This window comes from Lepidochelys kempii, chromosome 12 (genome assembly GCF_965140285.1).
Source record: "Lepidochelys kempii isolate rLepKem1 chromosome 12, rLepKem1.hap1, whole genome shotgun sequence".
In the NCBI taxonomy this organism is placed as follows: domain Eukaryota; kingdom Metazoa; phylum Chordata; order Testudines; family Cheloniidae; genus Lepidochelys; species Lepidochelys kempii.
Window position 1 is genome coordinate 2,853,828 of NC_136391.1, and position 20,854 is coordinate 2,874,681.

The 20,854-nt window shown below is 43.6% G+C and overlaps 1 protein-coding gene across 4 annotated transcripts in view; it reads right to left on the minus strand.

The window, feature by feature from the left end:
• Positions 1-903: 903 nt before the first annotated feature.
• The window catches only part of CTCF (CCCTC-binding factor), a 58,930-nt gene continuing 38,979 nt past the window's right edge, over positions 904-20,854 (minus strand). For 2 of the 4 annotated variants that reach the window (XM_073307145.2, XM_073307147.1), the window contains 10 exons: positions 19,820-20,609; positions 18,927-19,097; positions 17,040-17,173; positions 14,885-15,005; positions 13,673-13,822; positions 12,264-12,424; positions 11,534-11,716; positions 11,040-11,175; positions 6,472-6,636; positions 904-2,474 (listed from right to left, as the gene is read on the minus strand). In XM_073307145.2, the coding sequence (XP_073163246.1) occupies positions 2,293-2,474; positions 6,472-6,636; positions 11,040-11,175; positions 11,534-11,716; positions 12,264-12,424; positions 13,673-13,822; positions 14,885-15,005; positions 17,040-17,173; positions 18,927-19,097; positions 19,820-20,600 (2,184 nt within the window). In that variant the 5' untranslated portion in view covers positions 20,601-20,609 and the 3' untranslated portion in view covers positions 904-2,292. Of the gene's footprint in view, positions 2,475-6,471; positions 6,637-11,039; positions 11,176-11,533; positions 11,717-12,263; positions 12,425-13,672; positions 13,823-14,884; positions 15,006-17,039; positions 17,174-18,926; positions 19,098-19,819; positions 20,613-20,854 lie in introns of all 4 variants that reach the window. The other 2 variants (XM_073307144.2, XM_073307146.1) reach the window with 1 other exon arrangement.

The window sequence follows — 20,854 nt, forward strand, 5'->3', positions numbered from 1 at the left end:
CTCCATGATCTCACTGTAGCCAGACTTGCTGATATTCTCCATTCAGTCCCCAGTCCTGGTTCTTCTGGTCTCCATAGCCTTGTTCTCTGCAGTTCCTATGCCTCCCTGAAACTCTGGGCTTTATAAATTCCGTCTAATTTCTGCAAAGCTTTTCTCTGCCTGAGCTCTTAGATGGAAATTTTCAAAAGGCCCCAAGGCCAGTGAGGCATCTAACTCCTACTGAAGATTCAGTGTGAGTTGCCACCTAACTGCCATTTGTGCCTTTGAAAGTCTCCCCTTTAACAGTAAAATTCCCTAACTACATTTGCAGCAACTCCACAGTTTTGAGAAGCCAGATGTTATACAACCTTGTTTTATCATCCAGCCTGCTCTTACCTACCAGCCTGCTGCAGGGCTACTCAGACCTCTTTAGCCCTCTTCTTGCTAGGACTCTCCAGGGTTAACAACATTTAGAACTAAGCAGATGGGAATGTAAGCAACAGGGGGCTTGGTGCATGTGCTATACACAAATGTACTTTCAAATTCATTTGGGGAATGGACTAGATTTCATATAAACATTGTCTTTAACCACCCACTAACAATCCCTAAATGCAATTCCTGGATGAGAACATGAGCCAAGCCCACCAGAGCTTTGTGCTTGTGTGAACAGATGCAGTTGACTGTCAGCATTCCAAACAGCAGTGCTTTCTAGCATTGATAGTGTTGAACATCCACTCCAACACATTTCATATGATTAGAAAGGTCTTCTTTCTTCTGCATAATGCCCCAGACACAGAACTCCAGGCTGCTCAGTGTCCTTCTGGAGAGAGGAGAAATTTCTCCGCAGGTAGTCACAGGACAGCTCAGAACCTTGTCTCCAGGACAAACGGTTAAATGGTACAAAGGAAACAGCCAGTGAGCATGCACGTTAATCCATTATTATTTATTAGCTGTACAGCAGTATATTCTCCTTCCCAGCTTTCAAACCCCATTACATATTTTATAACATTTTTTTTCCTCATGTTGGCTTTCTAAAATAATGAAAAATATCACACAGTACAGCTAAGTACAAAAATGCATCAACCTAGAGTCTGATAGCTAAACTGATAGCTCTCTTAAAAGCGATACATAGAAGAAAAATTTGTTTGAAATCAGCAAGACTGAGGCTCTATAAAAAGCTTACATATTTTAACGTGACAGTTCATATACAGGCATCATTTGTATTTCACATTATTCCTTTGTTGTCTTTTTATTAGAGATCCAAAATTTTATAATTACTGACCTAGTAAAATTTCCTGGCCCAGGTTTCCAGGGCTGCAGTGATCCACCTGTAAATCACCACTTCTGTCTTAACATAGGATTCATAAACACAAAATACAACTACAAAGTAGAGCAAAGAAAATGTAGTTGTGAAGTTATAACTGAAAAGGTTAATTATACAGGTTTTAAATGCCAGTTCCATGTGCTTTGAAACCAGATTTCACGGGTGGGCTTCCGTTGTTTTGCAACAATAGTCTCTCTTCTACGTGATTGGTTATCAACAGCTTTTCCAACATTTACACTCTACCAATTCTCTTGTCACTTAATTTGCAAGTAATTAAAACACTGGGGTTTTTCTTAATCTGCATTTTTTCATCTCTCTTAATTAATGGAAAAAGATTAAAATGTAAAAAAAAAAAAAAGTTATTTACAAGCTTGACCATTACAGAAATGCTTTGCCCAGAGCAAAGCATAACGAGGACAGAAACCAGTTGGATCATGCCAAAACTACCGTGTGTGGCTGATTCGGAGAACCGGAGCTAGTCAGTGGGGCAAAGCAAAACCAAAAGCATTTTAAAAGTTTAGAACACTCCCCAGTCTGCATTTACAGTTAAAAACACTACTGGGAGAAGAAGGCTGGAGGACTTCGGGAACTCGAAGGGCAAGTCCAGAGTGGTGTACCACATACTCTAGTTAGGGCTTCCATTTTTCCACTTTTCTGTATTAAAACTTGTTACATGTAAACACTGTCCTTGGACCATCATTACAATGCAGTTCAGAGCAAAATGAATCGAGCATCTCACGGGAAACCCTCAAGGACTCCAACATATATCCTAATGCTCCATGATCCTGTAACGCTAACATAAAACAGCAAGTTCTAGTTAAATCACATTCTAACATCATTTTGAAGTTTTATTTCCCAGTATGTTTGGTAAAATGGTCTAAAATGATGCATTTCCCAAAGCCAAGAAAAAAGGTAAAAGGAAAAATAGATTTGAGCCGTTTAAACACAGCCCAGGCCAGTTCAGTCAGCAAGCTTGGCCTTTTCCTCCATCACCGGTCCATCATGCTCAGAATCATCTCAGGTGTGAGATCTCCATTGGGAGCTTCCACTACTGCAGGCTGAGCTTCCTCTTCTTCCCCTACTGTTTCTGCATCAGGTTCTTTCTTTACTTCCACTATAATGTTTTCAATTGCACCAGTGTTCTGATCTTCAACCTGAATGATTGCTGCAGCTAGCAAGGAAAAAAGAAAGAGATCAGAATACAGATTTCACAGGTGGGGGGGTACGTTAAAACAGATAATCTCCAAAAGTGTTTTATATAGTTTCTTTCCATGCCAGACAGTTTATTACTGAAACTGAACATAGAATATTAACCATCTTTTCACAAATACAATCCTAGTTTATCCAGGATAATCAGGGCTACAACATCTTAGCAGCATTTACTGCTGCCACAATCCACTGCTGAGCACTTCTTATTGTTGCAATATCATTTGAATTAGTACCCCAATTTTTTAGTAGAGTCGAGCTCAGCCCTGGGTTTCAACAGTGCTCACTGGGCCGGAGGTTTACTGCTGGGGTGAACTGTAACTGTTTACAGCAGCAGTAAGAGGCTCAAGGCCCTGCATGAGAAGGGGCATTCAGCACATACCCCATAAATGGGAATTCACAAGGGCAATTCTCCAGGAACACAGGAGCCCAGCCTCTCCATGCCTGACCTCAAGAGGCACATGCTCCTCAGAATGAGGGGGCAAAAAATATGAGACTTATCTCCCAATCATCCCCAAGTATCACAAGTTCCCTACACAGCTTCCCTGCAGCAGCCTCTACATGCAGTTGTGTTGACAACACAAGCATCTGCAGTACGCTGAAAATTATGGGGCAACTTAAAATACATTGTTTCATAGCAGAGTAACTAACAATACCATACTGATTATATGGGTGTACGTTGACTAAACTCCTCCATTTGCTAACTGGTGTGATGCTGCAGTTGAATTCAGGATCAGAGTGCAGTGTAAATATTTAGACAGACAGGATTCAGTGCCTTGTAGCACAGAACTTGGGGCCTTGAATACACAGGAGGACAATGGGAGGCAGCTACTCCTTGAAGAGGGGAACAGACTCACCCTTCTAGTGTGATTTATATGAATATTTTTCTTGGATTCTGTACAACCCTCTACTGGTCTTTAGTCTTACAGTGTAACCCCTCTGGGCAAGGACCATGTCTACCTATGTTTATATAGCACCTAATACCTAGCTCATTGTACTACCACAATGAACAATGTTCTGAAAGCAAACACTAGTTTTTAACGTCTGATCTGGGCTGCTTTAAAAACCTGATTATTATTGTTACAAATTTTTAGCGTGTCCTTCGCTAGAGCGCCTGGAAGCAATTTACACAGACTGGAAGCATGTTGTTAACCTACGAAGAAAAGATAACTCTCCTCCCCTCCTTTCACAGAACTGCCTCCATAACTCTGAACTCCATAACTCTGTCAGGAAATGCCTGCCTGCACCAAAAGGAGTCTTGCGTTGAGTCCTGCAGGCAGGATCTCAACCACGCTAAGGTACCTCAGTAAAATGATACAGAGACAGTGAACATATTTTTAAAAGTACTGAGCTCCACGGTAAGTGCTTTCCCTTCACCCTCCCCTGGTTCTTGTCACACAGGCAAAAAGCAGAAGACCAGAAGTCTAAAGTGCAGGCAATGCGATGTTTATTGGGGTTAATCAAGTAAGCATATCCATAGTTCTGTATGCCACAGAGCCTTCCCAGTATCCCTGTTCCCCCTCCTCTTTCTCAGCAGGCATAATTATACCTATAGTGTACATTGTTGGTCCCACCCCATATCAATTTATTCTCATGTTCCATTTTGGAGGCTCTTGGGTAAGGGGGCTTCATTACAACCTCTTTTGTATCCCCTGGGTAGGGCCCTACCAAATTTATGGCCATGAAAAATGCATCACGGACTGTGAAATCTGGTCTCCCCCCATGAAATCTAGTCTTTTGGGGCTTTTACCCAACACTATACAGATTTCATGGGGGGGGGGGGGAGAGAGACCAGCGTTTCTCAAATTGGGGGCCAAAAGGGAGTTGCAGTGGGGTCACTAGGTTATTTTAGGGGGTTACAGTATTGCCACCCTTACTTCTGTGCTGCCTTCAGAGCTTGGTAGCTGGAGAGTGGCGGTGTAGCCAGCCAGCCAGCCCCCCCCCCCCCCCCCCTCAGACCAGCATTGCTGGAAACACAGGAGGAAGCCGGAACAGGGCACTTAACATATATTCCAGCACAGCCTTTGAAGCTGTGAAAGCACAGGTGTGCTGCTACAATGTGCCTCTGGGAGCAGATACAAGGATTAAGCTCACAGCAGGCAGAGGCCCTGTGACAGACATGGCTCTTAGCCCCTACTAAATAGCGTGATGCACACACACCAACATCCTAGGTGGGAAAATATTTACCCTGATAAAAGAAATGTCCAGTAGTCAAAACTTATTGTTTCTCTCCCTTGCAAGTGTAAACTACTCTTGCGAAAGCTGGCGTCACCCAGACAGACCAGCCTCAATTTGGCATAAGAAAGGAGAAAGAGAATAAAGGAGTACAGAGGTATAAGTAGGGGACCTACAGCACCATGATTTTTGAGTGCTTTTCACTATCTATCTGCTGGTCAGATAAGTGACAGCCTCCCAAGGCTTCTGCAGCTAAGAGGGTCCCTAAGCCTTGTCCCTTATTCGTCTTTCCGCGGAATTGAGTGACCGATCCTGGCTTGGCACCGCTGGAATCGAGAGATGCAAGGAGGGTAAGAAGCACCCACACCTGATCTCCTATCTTTAGTGTACACATATTTTGAAATAGAGCTCTATACTTTGTTTTCTTTCTTTGGGATTGTGGCTTCAGTTTTGTAACTTGTTTGTGTGTGTAACATCTCTACATTTAAATAAGTAGGCACTAGCAATTTTGTAACCACATGATTAGAATCTAGCTTAATAAATTTTGGTAACCATTTATGCATAAGCCTGACTTGTTTTCTCTGGTTTACTGTAAAGCAGCCAACACAATTAAAGAACCTCAGCCGTTTTGGCTCTAAAGCCTGGCCATTAGGTGAGAGTACTAAGAGCCTAGCGTTGAGTTGTGCCGCCTCCACGGGGCAAACTCTTGGGGCACCTGTCAGTCAATCCTGGCTGCCCGCTGCGAAGGAGCTCTGAGCTCTAGCAGTTAAAGTCACGGGTGTGGAGAGGCTCTTAGTGCTGCCATTGGGGCACCTGTCTGTCAGTATTGACTGCCCGCTGCGAAGGAGCTCTGAGCTCTAGCAGTTAAAGTCACAGATGGTATAAACGGGCATAGCTGGCACCTCACCAAACATCCTTGGCCGTCGGCTAACAGGCGGCTGCTGACTGAGGGCCCAGCTCAATACCAGATCAGGCCATCCTTATTTCTGTGCTGCTGCTGGCAGCAGTTCTGCCCTCACAGCTGGGCTCCCGGCCAGGAACCGCTGCTCTCCAGCTGCCCAGCTCTGAAGGCAGTGCTGTCACCAACAGCAACACAAAAGTAAAGGTAGCAGGACCGCAACCACCCCTATAAAAACCTTGTGATCTCTGCCCCCAAAACTCCTTTTTGGGCCAGGACCCCTACAATTACAACACCGTGAAATTTCAGATTTAAAATAGATGAAATCATGAAATTCATTATTTTTAAAATCCCACGACCATGAAATTGACCAAAACGGACCACAAATTTGGCAGGGCCCTACCCATGGGAGGGGTAAGGAGTGATGTTGTGCTTTGGTCAGAGACAGGTATTTCTTTGGCTTTTAGTGTTTCTTATACTTTCCCCTCCATCCCCCTCGCCCCTCACGACAGATTGCTTGACCTTATCTTGGGAGAGGAGTTGAGGCAGGACTGTCCTTCAAGCTTATGCTCGTGTATTAAACTCCCATTCTACCCAGCTGCACTTTTAGCTCTCTCTCGTCTCTTTTCACCCCATCTGCTTGTGGGCAGATGTAACACAGTGTCTTTGCTCACACATATTAGTAAGAATATAGAAATTCCAGAAGTCAATGGGGCAAAGACCCAAAATTCTATCTCAGCCAAACATACAGGCCTGAAAACCACATTATCTTCACTCTCACTCCTAACACTCCGTTCAAGTGGAATGAAAACCCTTAGGAAGGTGCACAGAGACCCACATGAGGAACGATCAAACTGGATGCTACTCTGAAGGTCAGGCAGTGACTTACGCTGGGGCTGTTTTGGTTGGCTGGCTTTGCCTGGCGGCCTTCCTCTTCGTTTCTTAGCAGGAGGTGGTGTGGGAGCCACAGGCTCCACTTCCGGTTCAGCCTCAATTTCTACTGCTGTCTCATCCTCATCTTCATTGTCATCCAGATCTGGTTCAGCATTTTCCTCTTTAAAAAACAGAAAGCAAACAGGATAAATCATCGGTTTATGCAGGTACAAAACATCAACCCTGGCTTCCTACAAGGAGTAAGAACCAACCCTTCATCATTCTGAGGTGTAATCAGCTTCCCACCTCTACTCAAGTGAAGGTAGCGAAGATAAGTGAACCTGCGACAAGGAATTCATTAGAGGGATTTTCAATACTGGGTTATTCATCTTAGAAGGCTGGAAATTGAATCTTCCGGAAGAGGAAAAAGAAAACCCGGCCCCATATCCAGTACCAGTGATTACCGGTTTCAGTGTGAAACATTTTAGAACTTGAGGGGAAGAGCAGGACCTCTGGGAACAATTCAGTTGCCAAGAGATGGCACCAGAATCCTCACTACTGTTACCCTGCTTCATTAGCATAGAGGGGGCTGGGAGAGACAGGAAGTCTCAGCTAGCCATCTCTGGCTGAGGAAGGATTATCCAACACAGTATATTCTCAGGGGTTTTGTCTGATTTTAAGTGACTCATGATGGAGACGCCGCCTCTTCTCTTAGAGGAGACTACTCCAGCCTGACAAATCTCACTATTAGGAAATGATTTTCCACACTTTTCTTGGAATAATTAATCTAATGGCTCTGAATTCTATCCCACTGAAGCATCCTAAACAATTCTATCTCCTCCTGAAGTTCCTCCCTTCTGATGCTTGCATTAGATAATATGGTCAATACCCTTTTAACCCCTGAAACTCCTATGCTCAGCCCATCCTGGTGTGCAGAGTTGAAGGGAACAAACTTCAGGAAAAGATGTGGTGAGAGTGAAGTTGTGTGGAGGTCAAAGTGGCTGCGACCAACCTCTGTGTAAGTGCCTCCCCTCTACAGAGGAATATACAGAGCCCGTTGCATGTGTGGAAAAAGGGGTATGGCCCGAGGAGAAGCCATACTATGCAGTAAGCGTCCATTAAATCAACTGTGGGAAAAACGCATTAAGAGCTGGAGCAAGTTAATGCCTGCAGAAGCACCCCTCCCCCAATCAGAAGGGTCCACAGAACAGCCCCAAACCAGCATAAATACTAGCCTGGCTGTGCTACGATGGCTACTGTTGGGTGAAGAATTCCTCCACAAGGCTGCCCAGGAGTCTTCTGGGCTCCACACTGCCACCGGTTCCACAGAGAGGGGGTGGTGGGACCACTGCACAGATACCATGATGATTTTGCTCCCTTCTGTGACGTTTTGAATGGGAAGGGAAAACATAAACCTCAATCCATTGTATCTGGCTTTGTCTGCACTTCCTCTGCGTTGGCGTGCTGCTTAGTGCTCACGGCACCCAGTGCCACGTAACACCACAGAGCGCACGCATGTTCTAACTATAGCCCTTACAGAATTCTAACGAGAGGCGCTATCGTTACCCTGGTTATGCTATGGACGTCCGCAGCCCCAGGTGCGCTGGCTTTATTGCCAGCGTATCACGTTGCAAACCCATGTTTTGCTGGGCTGTTCATTCTCACCACATTCCCACTGTCCAAACATTTCCCTCCCATTGAGTGTGTGCGCACTGTGGTATTTTACCCCAGGGCTATTAGATCCCAAACTAATACCACCGGGGAGGGGGAGAGAGACACTAGAACAATTCAACACATTTGATATTTTCTCCCTTTATCCACCTGATTTCATCGCAGCTTTCCTCGCGGTAATTACATGTTACCAGTGGCACAAACACGTATAGCACTTAAGATCATTTTTTCGGCTGTAGGTTTAAGAACTATAGTCTTCATGCAGCACAAATTTAATTTTGGGTGACGTAACTTCTCTGTGCAGACTGGGCTAGGAACTCCTGCCCACGTGCTGTACATTTCACATTAGCGTATTATCTTTGTGCATTTTGATTCCTTGGAAAGTCCACATAGACTTTGCATTCCATTTGTCAGGAAGTCTTTTCAGTCCCTCGTGAAGCCTCTAAAAGATATTCAGTGCAGAATAAGTCTTGGTTCAGCCACCACTCTTCTAGCAGAGATTTTTGGCCAGCCTACCCCACACAGCTCCTTCCAAACCTGGAGAGTGTGCACTGCTGGACAAAATATAATTCTTTATACAGCTGATAGTTTCTATCACAAGACTTCTCTTGCTGTAGTCTCTTCTCTTTGCCTCTAAGACATAGCTTATCTTTTAAGGACTTGTGTTATTATGAGACTTTGCAATTGAGGTTTGCACAGTAAGCACTATTTTGACCCTACTTTTCTAAATTCCTGCAAAAGCCTTTTCCCTCGTTGTTTTTGCTAATACAGACTAACACTGCTACCACTCTAAAACCTTTTTTCACCAGACATTTCTCATGCATGTTCTCTTGTCAGGAAGATGACTTTTTCCCTTGGACATTAACTGCATAAGCCATTTTAAGGGTTTGACAAGGAGAGTCTTTGCTTTGGAAAATCATCTTTCAAATGCTTTGTCTAGAAACACCAGCTGTGTTTTCTTCAGTTGAGGACCAGGACCTCAATATTTTTCCATTTAAAAGTGGAAAAATTCAGAGTGCAGGCAAACAGTTTTTGAGTTATCTACTATAAAACATTCCATTAGGTCCTGGAAGTGACTATTCGTTAACCCTTTAGACATGATTGCTAATCTCCATTCTCAGCCAGTAGGTGTTGGCTGCCAGCGATCCTATCAAGTCCTTGCTCCTGGTTGTCAGTGTGCATGTGAACACACAAGAATGCTGTCCTCTAGGAGAGACTCAGGTGGTAGTGGACTCTACCATCAACCCCTTGCAGCTCTACTCTTCAGTTCACCTGAACAACTAGGAAAAACAGTCCTGGGCTGTAAGTAGTTCCCTCACCTCTCCCTGACTTGCAGCTGGGCTTCTGCTTCAGAAAATTTTTCCCCCACAGGAGTTCAATTAACTTCTGTGACTCCATGGCAAATTTGTCAATCAGTTGAGCAAAACCAGGGTTGTCTGGGACTTTGAATGAAGCGTGCGTGTGTGTGTGTATATATATATATATATATATATATATTATAAAATTGTATAATAGCAGTCCAACCCCAGAACCCAGAACAAACACAAAGGGTGCCAATTTATGTAATAGGTGGAAGCTACAGGCCCTGGGTAGCTTAGGTTGCAGAAAGTAGGCAGGCAGGACAACTGGACACCTTGAGAGTAGGAGTGAAAGAGACGAGCCTCTTTTCAATTAGTCATGACCTGGAAGAAGACAGGGATGACAACTCATGACCTACTTCCCCAACAGGTGCAATCCTCTCTGCACTAGTGTGCATGTCACCCCAGCTTAATCTGTTTGCTTGCCAGCTAGCTCTCAACTTTCCAGGTGCTAGAACCAGCTTGTAGAGTTTGTAAGCTCTCAGTTGGTCAGAATCAAGGAATTTATGAATGCAAAAAATGCTCTCCTGGTAAAAAGATACAGCCACATTCTAAAAGAAACAAAGTCAATTAATTCCCAAGCAAGAAGTGAGTGGCTGGGGCATTGGTCTGGTATTCAGAAGACCTGCATTCTATTTCTGGCTCTGCCACTGATCTTCGGAGTGACCTTGGACAAGTTATTTACCCTCTCTTGGCTGTTTTTCCTCATCTGTACTGTGCCTAGCATCATGAGGCCCTAATGCCTCCAGCTGCTACAGCAATACAAATAAATACAATAAAACTAAATAAAGTTGAGATATTTCAACTGATTCAGAACACTGGAAGGTGCTACTTATTTTAAAACAACTACACTTAAAAAGCCAGAGAATTCTGAACTCGGGTTCTATGAAACCTCAACTCTGACTCAAATCCCATCCACTGTCCACAGGAAACCACCTTCCTTCCAGTCACTGTATGTCATCTCCAATAGCTACAAGTCCTCACCTCATCTACTGTAAAGAGAAATTGAGAGCCACCGTCTACAAGCACAGACTCTCCTCCCGATCAGCTGCTCATTCACATGGTGCACAGCAACGTCACTTCTTACCCTTATACAATACAGAACATCCACCCCACCTAAAATTCCACCAGAAGCCAGAGAAGAAACCCACTTACTACATACTTTAGCTAGAAGCCTCCTTATCTACCTCATTCACCCCCATCCAGCAATAAAACTCTATCCTTCAAAAACAAGCCTGAGCTGCATCTTTGCCCTATCCACTACATAAACTGGCCCCCAGATATCAGTCTCACAACAGCTGGAGTATACTGAGACATATGTAGAACATAGGCCATTTACAGTTGTAGTCAGTGATGGTAAAAGTTCATACTTGTGTGTGTACCCTCACGCAATACAGCATTCCGGGGGGATGAAATGCATGCGCAATAACTATGTTGTCGACTTCCAGTGAAGACACTCTTGACTCATAAGGTACCAACAGGAAAGAGACGGTTTACTACAAGCTCATAAGAGAGGCTAGGTACATTTAACCAGGTCATTACACAGTGCTCTTACCACTATCAGAGGAATCTTCTTTTTTAGAACGCATCTTTCTCTTTCTCCCACGTTTTCCCTTCTTAGGCTCCCCTCCATTCTCTCCTTCTACACCATCTGGGCCAGAACAGTTATCTGCATGTCTAGCCATGGTGTTCTAATCAGGGAAAGGAAAACAAACACTGAAATAAAAACCAGGTAGCAGGCCGGTATTTACAAATCAAGTTGTACTTCGGATAGCTTATTCCTTACAAAAAATAAATAAAAAATCCCCACTTATGTAGACTCCAGAGAAACCAGTGATTGTGTTAATGTATGTTTATTTTGAGTTTTGTCATCAACTGTCTTTTCAGTTTCTTTTCAGTTTCGGTGGTTACTGCTGCAAAGAATACACTAAAACTAAGTGTAACCTGCGTCCAGCTCCCCTTCTCAAACACATGCTTACAGCTTATTGTTCTTTGGAACAGCCTCCCACCCTTTCAAAGATCAGTTCAAATCGTGGTCTGCTCACTTACCCTGCGAGTGAATGTTTTCCCACACTTTGAACAGACAAAGGCAGCAGGGACAAAGTTGGGGTCATGGTAACGTTTGAAGTGCATATCGAGGAGCTGTTTCTGACGGAAGGTTTTATCACAATGGCTACAGGCATAAGGCTTTTCTCCAGTATGGGTACGTTTGTGCATGATCATGTGCCGCTCCTGTCATTGAGAGAAACACACTCAGAAGCGTAAGCAAAACAGAGCGGTAATGAGCATGAACTCAGACACATGAATGTAAAAGGTTAGCAGTTGTCATTACTGGGGGGAAGAGCTCTAATATTTCACTCTGAGACCAGCATCTGGGAGGGAAGAAGATGCTTCTTCAGGTGAGCTGGGACATCTCCATTCATGCTACATGCAGTTGCCAGGATCCTAACTGCAGTCTCTTTTCCCTATGCCAGCCAATACTCCAGTGCTGTGACAAACATATTCCATTCTTTGTCTTCTTTAGAAGATAACTTCTGTAAAGAGACCCTTAGCTGGAAGGCTAAGGCCAGTGTGAAAGGGCACTACACTTTTCTATATCAGTCCTTAACATAAACTAAAAGAGAAGGCATCAAATTTGATCAGCTACCAAGATTAGTAGTTTCTTCTTTAATGTTTGATTTCTAGCCCACGTTTGCTATGCCTGGATGACAATGCTGTTCTGGATATTCACAAGGGCTGTGTGAACAGCCAACCTCTCTGGAATCACCAGTAGGCTTACCTGTCTGCATGCATAATCACACTGGTCACACTTGAAGCGCTTCTCATTCTTGTGAGATTTCTGATGCTGGATGAGAGCGTATCGCTCGTGGAACACAGCATCACAGTAACGGCACTTCTTGCCCTGCTCAATGTAGGAATGCTGCTTTCGCAAATGAACACCTAATAGCACAAGAAAAAGTCTTTAACCCTTTGTTCTCCTTTATTACAGCTGGAGAAGATATTCTCTTAATACCTATCCTCTTGCGTGCTTTCATTATTTAATCTGGTTGGAAGCCAAAAGCCTGGGCCCTATTAATACTTTGAAATTACATTAACAGCACCATGTATGATTAGCAAGTTCTTCCTCAAATGTCTTTTCCTATTCACCAAAAATGTTTGTTTCCATTGCCAAACTAAATGCACATACACTAATTTGCTGGGAAAGCCCCCAAGAACTAACAGCTCATTAAAATTTCTGATTTATTAAACCACAAAACTATGTCCCATGAAGAGAAGGAGTTAAAATGCAAGGCAGGCAGATTCTTTTGTGTGTGGCAAAATGAGCAAGGTAAAACACTGAGAGAGTATCAGGCCAGAGCTTGGCGTTAGTAGTTTCTTTGCTTTGTGGGTTTCAATTGGATCCTTCCATTTAATTTGGAAGAGAGAGAAAGAGGTTAAAAAACCCCATACAATTGTGAAGAGTGAGAAGAACAGATCATTCAATCAAAGTGGGAGTGCCAAGAACCCAGCCATGTTGTGCCACACTTCACCACCGAACTATTACCAAGTCCCTACCTTGTGACAATAGCAGTTTATAAAACAAACCTTGAAAGACTTAATCATAGCAAAGGGAACTGCACTGCTACAATCCAGCAAGACTCTTATCCCTGTCAGAACCCCACACAGTGTACAATGACTATCTCAAGTGATTTAATGTGTTGGATTTCTTTTCTATGAACAGCAGAAGGACTGCTGCCCAGAAGACAGTCATTTTATTGCTCCAAGTTTAGTTTAGAATAGCCTATTTTCGCCTTGAGACTCACTGAGCCAGTCTGACACCCTTAGATGGGCCGTGACAGCGAATTCTGTAGAGCCAGCAAGCACAGTAAGTGCTTTAATTTGGGCTCAGTAAGTGCATGTCGATGGGCACCACACTGGTGGCCTGCTTTGTGCTCTTGGTAAGCATGATGCCGCGCTGGAATAGTATTAGAAGCAGCCAATAGTTTTCACAGTAAGGGGTGGCTATTATAAAAATCAACAAATTACCATCCAACACCACTCAGCCAGTAAGTGTCATATTTTGCACCACTCAAGAATCTACAGCCTATGCAATTCAGTCTATATTAATCCCTGTGCCTTGTGAAAACTCCCCTGTCAACTCTGGTCTGTTCAAAGAGCTTTTTCACCACCAGGTTAACCGATACTTACCTAAGTCACTCTTCCTTGCTATGACAGTGTCGCAGTGGGGGCAGTGAAATTTGGCCACATTCTCTGTGTGCTTCTGTAAAATGTGCATTTTCATGGTGCCACTCTGGGTGAAGCGAGCATGACAGATGTAACATTCATAAGGCTTCTCTCCTTTGATAGGGGAAGGAAAGAGTATTTGGTGCATGAAGTTAGTTTTATTAATCAGTCTTGTCTAATTAAAAACATACCCGAATTGGAAAGAACAGTCCAAATGTGGATTTGGTGGCACAATAATTTAGTGCTCTGGTGATCTATCCCTTTCAGAGGCTAGAGAAGTTTAGGGAAGTCTCATTCCCCCTGCTACGTGTCTGTCCACATCACAAAGCCACTGTGCAACTCATCACCTTAGTTCCAAAACAGACCTGCCTTGCTGAGGAGTTAGGTACAGCAAGCGTTTTGTGAAGGGCTCATGTGCAACATAGCATTGGCCTGCTAAACCCAGGGTTGTGAGTTCAATCCTTGAGGGGGCCATTTAGGGATCTGGGGCAAAAACTGGGGGTTGGTCCTGCTTTGAGCAGGGGGTTGGAGTAGATGACCTCCTGAGGTCCCTTCCAACCCTGATATTCTATGATTCTATGTAAGGATCTGGCATGAACTAAGATTTTTGCTTTCACAAGTGCCAATATCCCCCTCCACACACACACACTTACAAGACATTTTTCCTTCACACTTTAGCAGCAAGATTAGTATTGCACTAGTGTTTGTTGTCAATTATCCGTGGGATTTCCACAAACTCACTTAGTGAAATGCTCCTGTACCAAACATTGAACAAGTGTGACCCTGAATGTCTGCGAGAAGACTGAAAGTGGGGTAAATACTGATGTTCAGAGATTTATATTACCTTTCTATTTTATGGTATGCCTGTATTCTAGAGCTCTCATTCTGCTAAACAGATTTTTAGTTTTCTGTGACAAAATTGAAGACAGGCTTTCTCAAGCAAACTCCCATTTCTCAATTCAGTAACAACTTTCAATGTATGGATTTAGATGCTAAACCCGGGTGCATGCTCTCACAGACTTTACACCTTTTCTATGAAAACATGAAGCAATCTTTCATTTTGCCAGGTTCATGGTGACAGGTGCGTTGAGAGCTCTAGCATACGTTAGCATTCCTGAGCCTCTATGCCCAGTGCTGAAGCTCCAATAGCACGTTCACCAAGCATGGAATCAATACCAGAGTGGGTTCTCATGTGCCTCTTCAGTTTGTAAGTATCCCTGCTGGCATAACTGCACAAGCTGCACTGGAATGGGCGCTCTCCAGTATGAGAGCGAATGTGGCGTTTCAACTTGCTGACCTGAAATACAAGAATATGATTGGTGTTAGCACAGATGAATAAGACAGTCTTTCAAAATCCAAGCGAAGAAATTCAGTGATAAGTTTTGGGTTTTTTAAACTGAAGTATTCTGCTGGGTTTTTGACTTCTTGTATTACCCAAAATGTTCAGCCCATGTCATGAATCAGTACAGATGTGAAATGGAATAGCCTCAGCTAACGTGTATGGAGGTGTTACATGGTTACTGACCCACAACAAATCCGGCACAAGCTAGCTCAGGAGAATGATGTGCATAGTGATTATCTGGTTTCAGAGTAGCAGCCATGTTAGTCTGTATTCGCAAAAGGAAAAGGAGGACTTGTGGCACCTTAGAGACTAACCAATTTATTTGAGCAACTACAATGAGACTGAAATGCACACTTCTAATAGAATAGAATAGATGTAATAGAATATCAGGGTTGAAAGGGACCTCAAGAGGTCATCTAGTCCAACCCCCTGCTCAAAGCAGCACCAAACCCCAATTTTTGGCCCAGATTCCTAAATGGCCCCCTCAAGTATTGAATTCACAACCCTGGGTTTAGCAGGCCAATGCTCAAACCGCTGAGCTATCCCTCCCCCTTATTCTATTCTATTTCTTCCTGTACCATCTCAACCTATTACTGCACATATCCCACTCCCGTCAACCATGCTTATGCTCAAATAAATTTATTAGTCTCTAAGATGCCATAAGTACTCCTTTTCTTTTAGTGATTATCTGGTTATTTCTCCTAAACTACAATATGTAAATCACTGTACTGCATTCATTGCAGCCCTCAGAACTTCATATCCATAAAGAGCTCAGATTAAAAGTTCACAGTACCTGCACAGCAAAAGAACCTAGACGGTGCTGTTGGTTGGGTTAAATCTTGCTGTTACGAATCAGGCATAACCGCCATCTTTCATTCAGGATGAATGTAAAGAAGTGACTGAAATAATAGCAGTCTCCAAACCCAAACCAAAGACAAATGCAAGGCTGCCCAGAAATGTGTGAGAGAGTAAGAGAAGGAGGACTCAGAGACAACACAGAATAAAATAGGCACAGCCTGGAGAATCTGAGATCCTGACAGAAGCTTAAAGAGGGGGCTTGTGGTGCTGGCTAAAGAGGCTTGGGGCTGTAAGAAAAGAATCTCTTTTGTTTGGGTCGTCCTGAGTTCAAGGAAAAAGAACTTTGTACACTACTTGTCAACACAAAAATACATGCCCATCATAATTTTCTCCTCCTAACCGGAGTGCCCACAACACCCTGAACCTGGCTAACCACTCAAATCAAAAAGGGGCAACTACAATGAGACTGAAATGCACACTTCTTTTTCTTCCTGTACCATCTCAACCTATTACTGCACATGTCCCACTCCCGTCAACCATGCTGATCCTTAGCTTGCCTAAGCCTCTTCTCCCTACTACCCAGCATGAGTAATTTCTTTTTAAAGTTATGTTTATTTTAAAAATGCTCCTTCAGCTTCAATGCTGATTAGGGAAAGAAGAACATTCCAGGAAGCTGCCTCCCAGTTAGCTTTTCAATAATTCTGAATGAAAAGACAGATTTTTGGAGAAGAGAGACGCAAGGAAAAAAAACAAAACACACATGACTCATTTTGACAGCAGATGCTCATTCTTCTTAACAAACAAGTGCATGGTACAAGACTGAGCACATTTCTTACATCTGAGGGTGTTGCCAACCTTAAAGTACATTTATCTCAAAATATTGTTACCTCCTACATCCAGGAGTTAGCTAATTAACCCTGAATGTTGACTATATTATTAAAAAGGGTAGTGAAAAATCTCTAGACTTCTTGTGCGCATACCACCCACAAACCAATTTCTCTTTATTTTAATTTTTTAAAAAAATCTCACCATTTGCTTTCAAAGACAGCAAAATTTCTGCTCAAAGACACTTTTTATGGCCAAAGTGTTAACTCCTCTAAATAAAATGTTTTAATGCAAATTGTTGACACGGACCCTTGCCATGTATGGCATGAATGGTTGGTTCTGTGGTAATGATTAACCTAAACGTACCTCTACACTAGCATAGTCGCACATCGAACATTTGAATGGTTTCTCATGAGTATGTTTGTAACGGCGATGCCGAACCAACTCTCCACTGGTCACAAAGGCCATGTCGCAGTCTGGGCACTTGTGAGGGCGAGTACCTATATGTGTATAGCCAGAAAGGAGGGGGAAAATATTAAAGTTGAGTGATGAGCCAATGAAAACAAACGCATGCTAGCTTCGCTTTTATAAATTAGAAACTTTGGATTCATAATCTGAAAAACCTGAGATACTATGGCAAATATTGTGTGCTTGAACTGAAAAGTTGCCACTTTTGTGTAAAACAGCCATCGTATTACTAAAGAGATTGACAAATTTTGAGGATGATCAAAAGGATGTATTTAGCTAAATGAACGACCACATATATAGGTAGACAATACAGTGTTTTGTTTTCTGATCCCATGGTTATTCCTAGAATCCAATCATTTAGCTAGGTGTTCTATGTGTAGAGTAAATTGGGAATATGGAAACATCTTTCCCATCCACTCACTTTGTTGAGAGTGGTGGCTTTATTTTTGTTCTCATTCCCATTCGCCATTAGGCAGGTACTTCAAGAAGCCTCTATAACAAAACTAAGTAATTGATTTCTATTTTTCCCTCTCCCATATAAACTTTATAATAATTTTGTATTGGTCCCTGTAGCGGGGTGGTCACCCGCTCTTGCCCTGAAGGGCTGAAAGGCCAGCCCTTGTGGAGGGCTGTTGGCTAGAAGCTGGGTTGATTGGGGAAGTAGCCACAGCTGGGCCACACCCCAATCAAGGCCCAAATGGCCCTTATAAAGGCTGGGAGCCAGAAGCTTAGGCAGAGTCTCTCTCTGGCTAGAAAGAGACAGGCTGGCAGGGACACCTCACCTCACCTCACCTCACCTCACCTCACCTCACCTCACCTCACCTCACCTCACCTCACCTCACCTCACCTCACCTGGGAAAGGCCTCAGGAGCTGGGAAGCCCTAGGCCAGCAACGCTGCAGGGCCTGGTTCCAGGCCCATATAGGTATTGGGGTTGCAGAGGGGCAACCTGAGGGCGGATAAAGGCAGCCAGCCCAAACCCCTTGTTGCCTGTGATGACTGGCTTTTACACTGTAGTCTGCCCCAGGGTGCAGGGGCTAGACAGTGAAGGCAGTAGCCATGACTGAGGTGACGTGGAGATAGTGGGTGAGGGTTCCCCAGGGTGGGGAGATCCAGGGAGTGGGGCTACTGCCAGGGGGCAGCACACAAGGCAAGGGCACTGGGTCCTGGGAGGGACTGGGGCCAGTGATAAGGCGGATCACTGGCCTGTGGAGGGTGCTCTGGGCTAGAAATCAAGGACGACCAGAGTCGTAATTCCCAAGGTCGTAATCAAGTAATTCCCAAGGACGACCAGCAGGAGGCGCCACCGGGTGAGTCCGAACCCTTACAGTCCCCCTCACACTCTTCTCTTGGGGGTTTCTGTCCCTTGTGTTCATCTTTGGCCCCGTACTTGTCCTGCTTCCACACAAGGAGGAGTATCAGCATGGAACTGATGTAAGCTTAGGGCTTGAATCAACTTCTACTGAAGTCAAAGGGATTTTTCCCAATAGCTTCAAAGGGAGCTGGATCAGGCCATTTGTCAAGTTATATCCATGTGCACACTGAGCTTCTCCACTGGCTCAGCAAGACAAAAAGCAAAGCTAATTGGGCTCATATCAGCAACACTGAGGTAACAGCACTGTGAAATCCTCTCCCTTCAGGAATATCCTATGGGAGAAATTTTGAAGATACAAGGGAGAGAAGGACTAATATGAAAGAGTGAATCCTATAAAATTCCTACTGTACAGGAAGTATAACTATAACATTGTCTTTACTGATTGTACGGCATTAGCTCTGCATACAATACCTGTGTGAGTATTGAGGTGGTTCCTCAGCAGCGTGACTGTCCGGAAAGCTCTACCACAGAGATGGCACTTGTGTGGTCTTTCATCAGTGTGGCTTTTCATGTGGCGGTCCAAGTTAGAACGACGTGGACAAGTATAACTGCACAGCTCACACTGGAATGTCTTCTTTACACCTGGCCACAAAGCAAACCAGCTTTACTCTAATCAGCCCCGTTCTCCACTGCAGTATACTACGTTAGGTGCAAGATTCCAATAGTTTTCCCTTGTTCCATGAAACTGTTACATGGAAAGTAATCTTGTGCAACTGAACTGTATTTTCTATTAGAAATAGAAGGCAGTGATAAGCTATTGTTTTAGGATTTTAATTAGCATGTCAATCATTTTCTTTCCTGCGCTGTCCTCACAAGACAAAAGGCTTTCCCATCATTAATAATCAAGATTTATAGTAAGAGAAAATCAAACACAAACACTGAATTCTTTTGCTGTCAGTTCTATCTGGTAATTGGTTAATAAAACAACAACACAGTTTCTGGGTTTTTATCATTTGGTATAAAACTGTTGATAAATACTAAAATTTCGGAAACAAACATCTACATGATCCAGTGAAATATAGTTTGTAGTCTAGTTGTACAGTAGCAACAACGTCAAAGCATCATATTCAAAGCAAAGTAAACAGCTACGTAGCACAGGAACAGAAGATGAAGGTTACTCTGAAAATGGAAGAACAGAGAGCTTCTACTTATGGCTTTAATAACAGAAGAAATTTTTTTTACTAACACAAGGGCTTTAGTCCCAATACAGTCTAGCTGAGCGTGTCATTTTTTCCAGCCCTTCCGTAAGTTCCCATTGTGACAAACACATTTTAAACAGAGCTACTTAAGAATAGTTAATTTACCTTTCTTTTTGATTTTTGTTGGTTTAGGGGGCTTCATGTTGCCCACCACCTTTTCTGCATTAACCTCAGACAGCAAACCCTCCTGCTGCTCCTCTTCAAAGTCATACACAGACACATCCACATCTTTGCCTTCCTCCGTATAGCGGAGCTTGCTCTTTTTGGTTTTCTTTGTTTTTTTGGCTGGTGGCTGATAGTCTGGATCTTTCTGCCAGTTGGGATCTTCCTGTGGCTGAAGTTCACCTTGTTCTAGTGTCTCCACCTCCCCATTTGCACCTACTTTGACTACCTGGAACCCTTCCGGTAAAGGGAGCGTGTGGCAGATCATAGGCTCTCCCTCCTGCAGGCCTCCTTTGGAAACCTCATTTTCATAGGCTCCCTGAAGCTCTTCCACAGAAGTAGTGGCAACGGGTACAGTCACTGGAACGGGTACTTGGACAAGCTGAAGCTCACCAAGGTTTATAGGCTGCTCTTCCATATTAACAACCTGAAGTGTTATTATCTGTGTGTCATCTACCGTGGCCTCTGCTTCCTGAGCCACTGAGCCCTCCATTACTTCAGTCTTCATCTGAAGAAGCGTTGGATCCAGCTGTTCCATCATCACCATTTGCACGCCACTGTTGACATCCTGCACTACTTCGCCCCCATCTGCCTGGTTCGGTGGCATATGGCAAGCATCCTCCTCCTGCCCACCTTCACGACGTCTTTGATAGGTCTTTCTTTCTTTCCCCTTAATGAAAGTTTCAGACTCCTCCCCGATAGCTTCGATTGTCTCGCTTTCCATTTTTCCTTCCTGCTGTAGAAACAAGAAAAGTATTTTACGGGATCACTTAGATGACTGTTTTGACAACAAGCAGTACAAATTGATGGGACAGAAGTTCAGACTGAAGACAAATGGTCAGACAAAAGGGACCCATTACATTCACTGACATTCTAACATGGAAACAAAGCAGAACTTTGGATTCACATTCTATTGACCTACTGTTGGTAACATAGCTTTAATACCAAAGTAGTAGTAGAACACAATCTGAAGTGAAA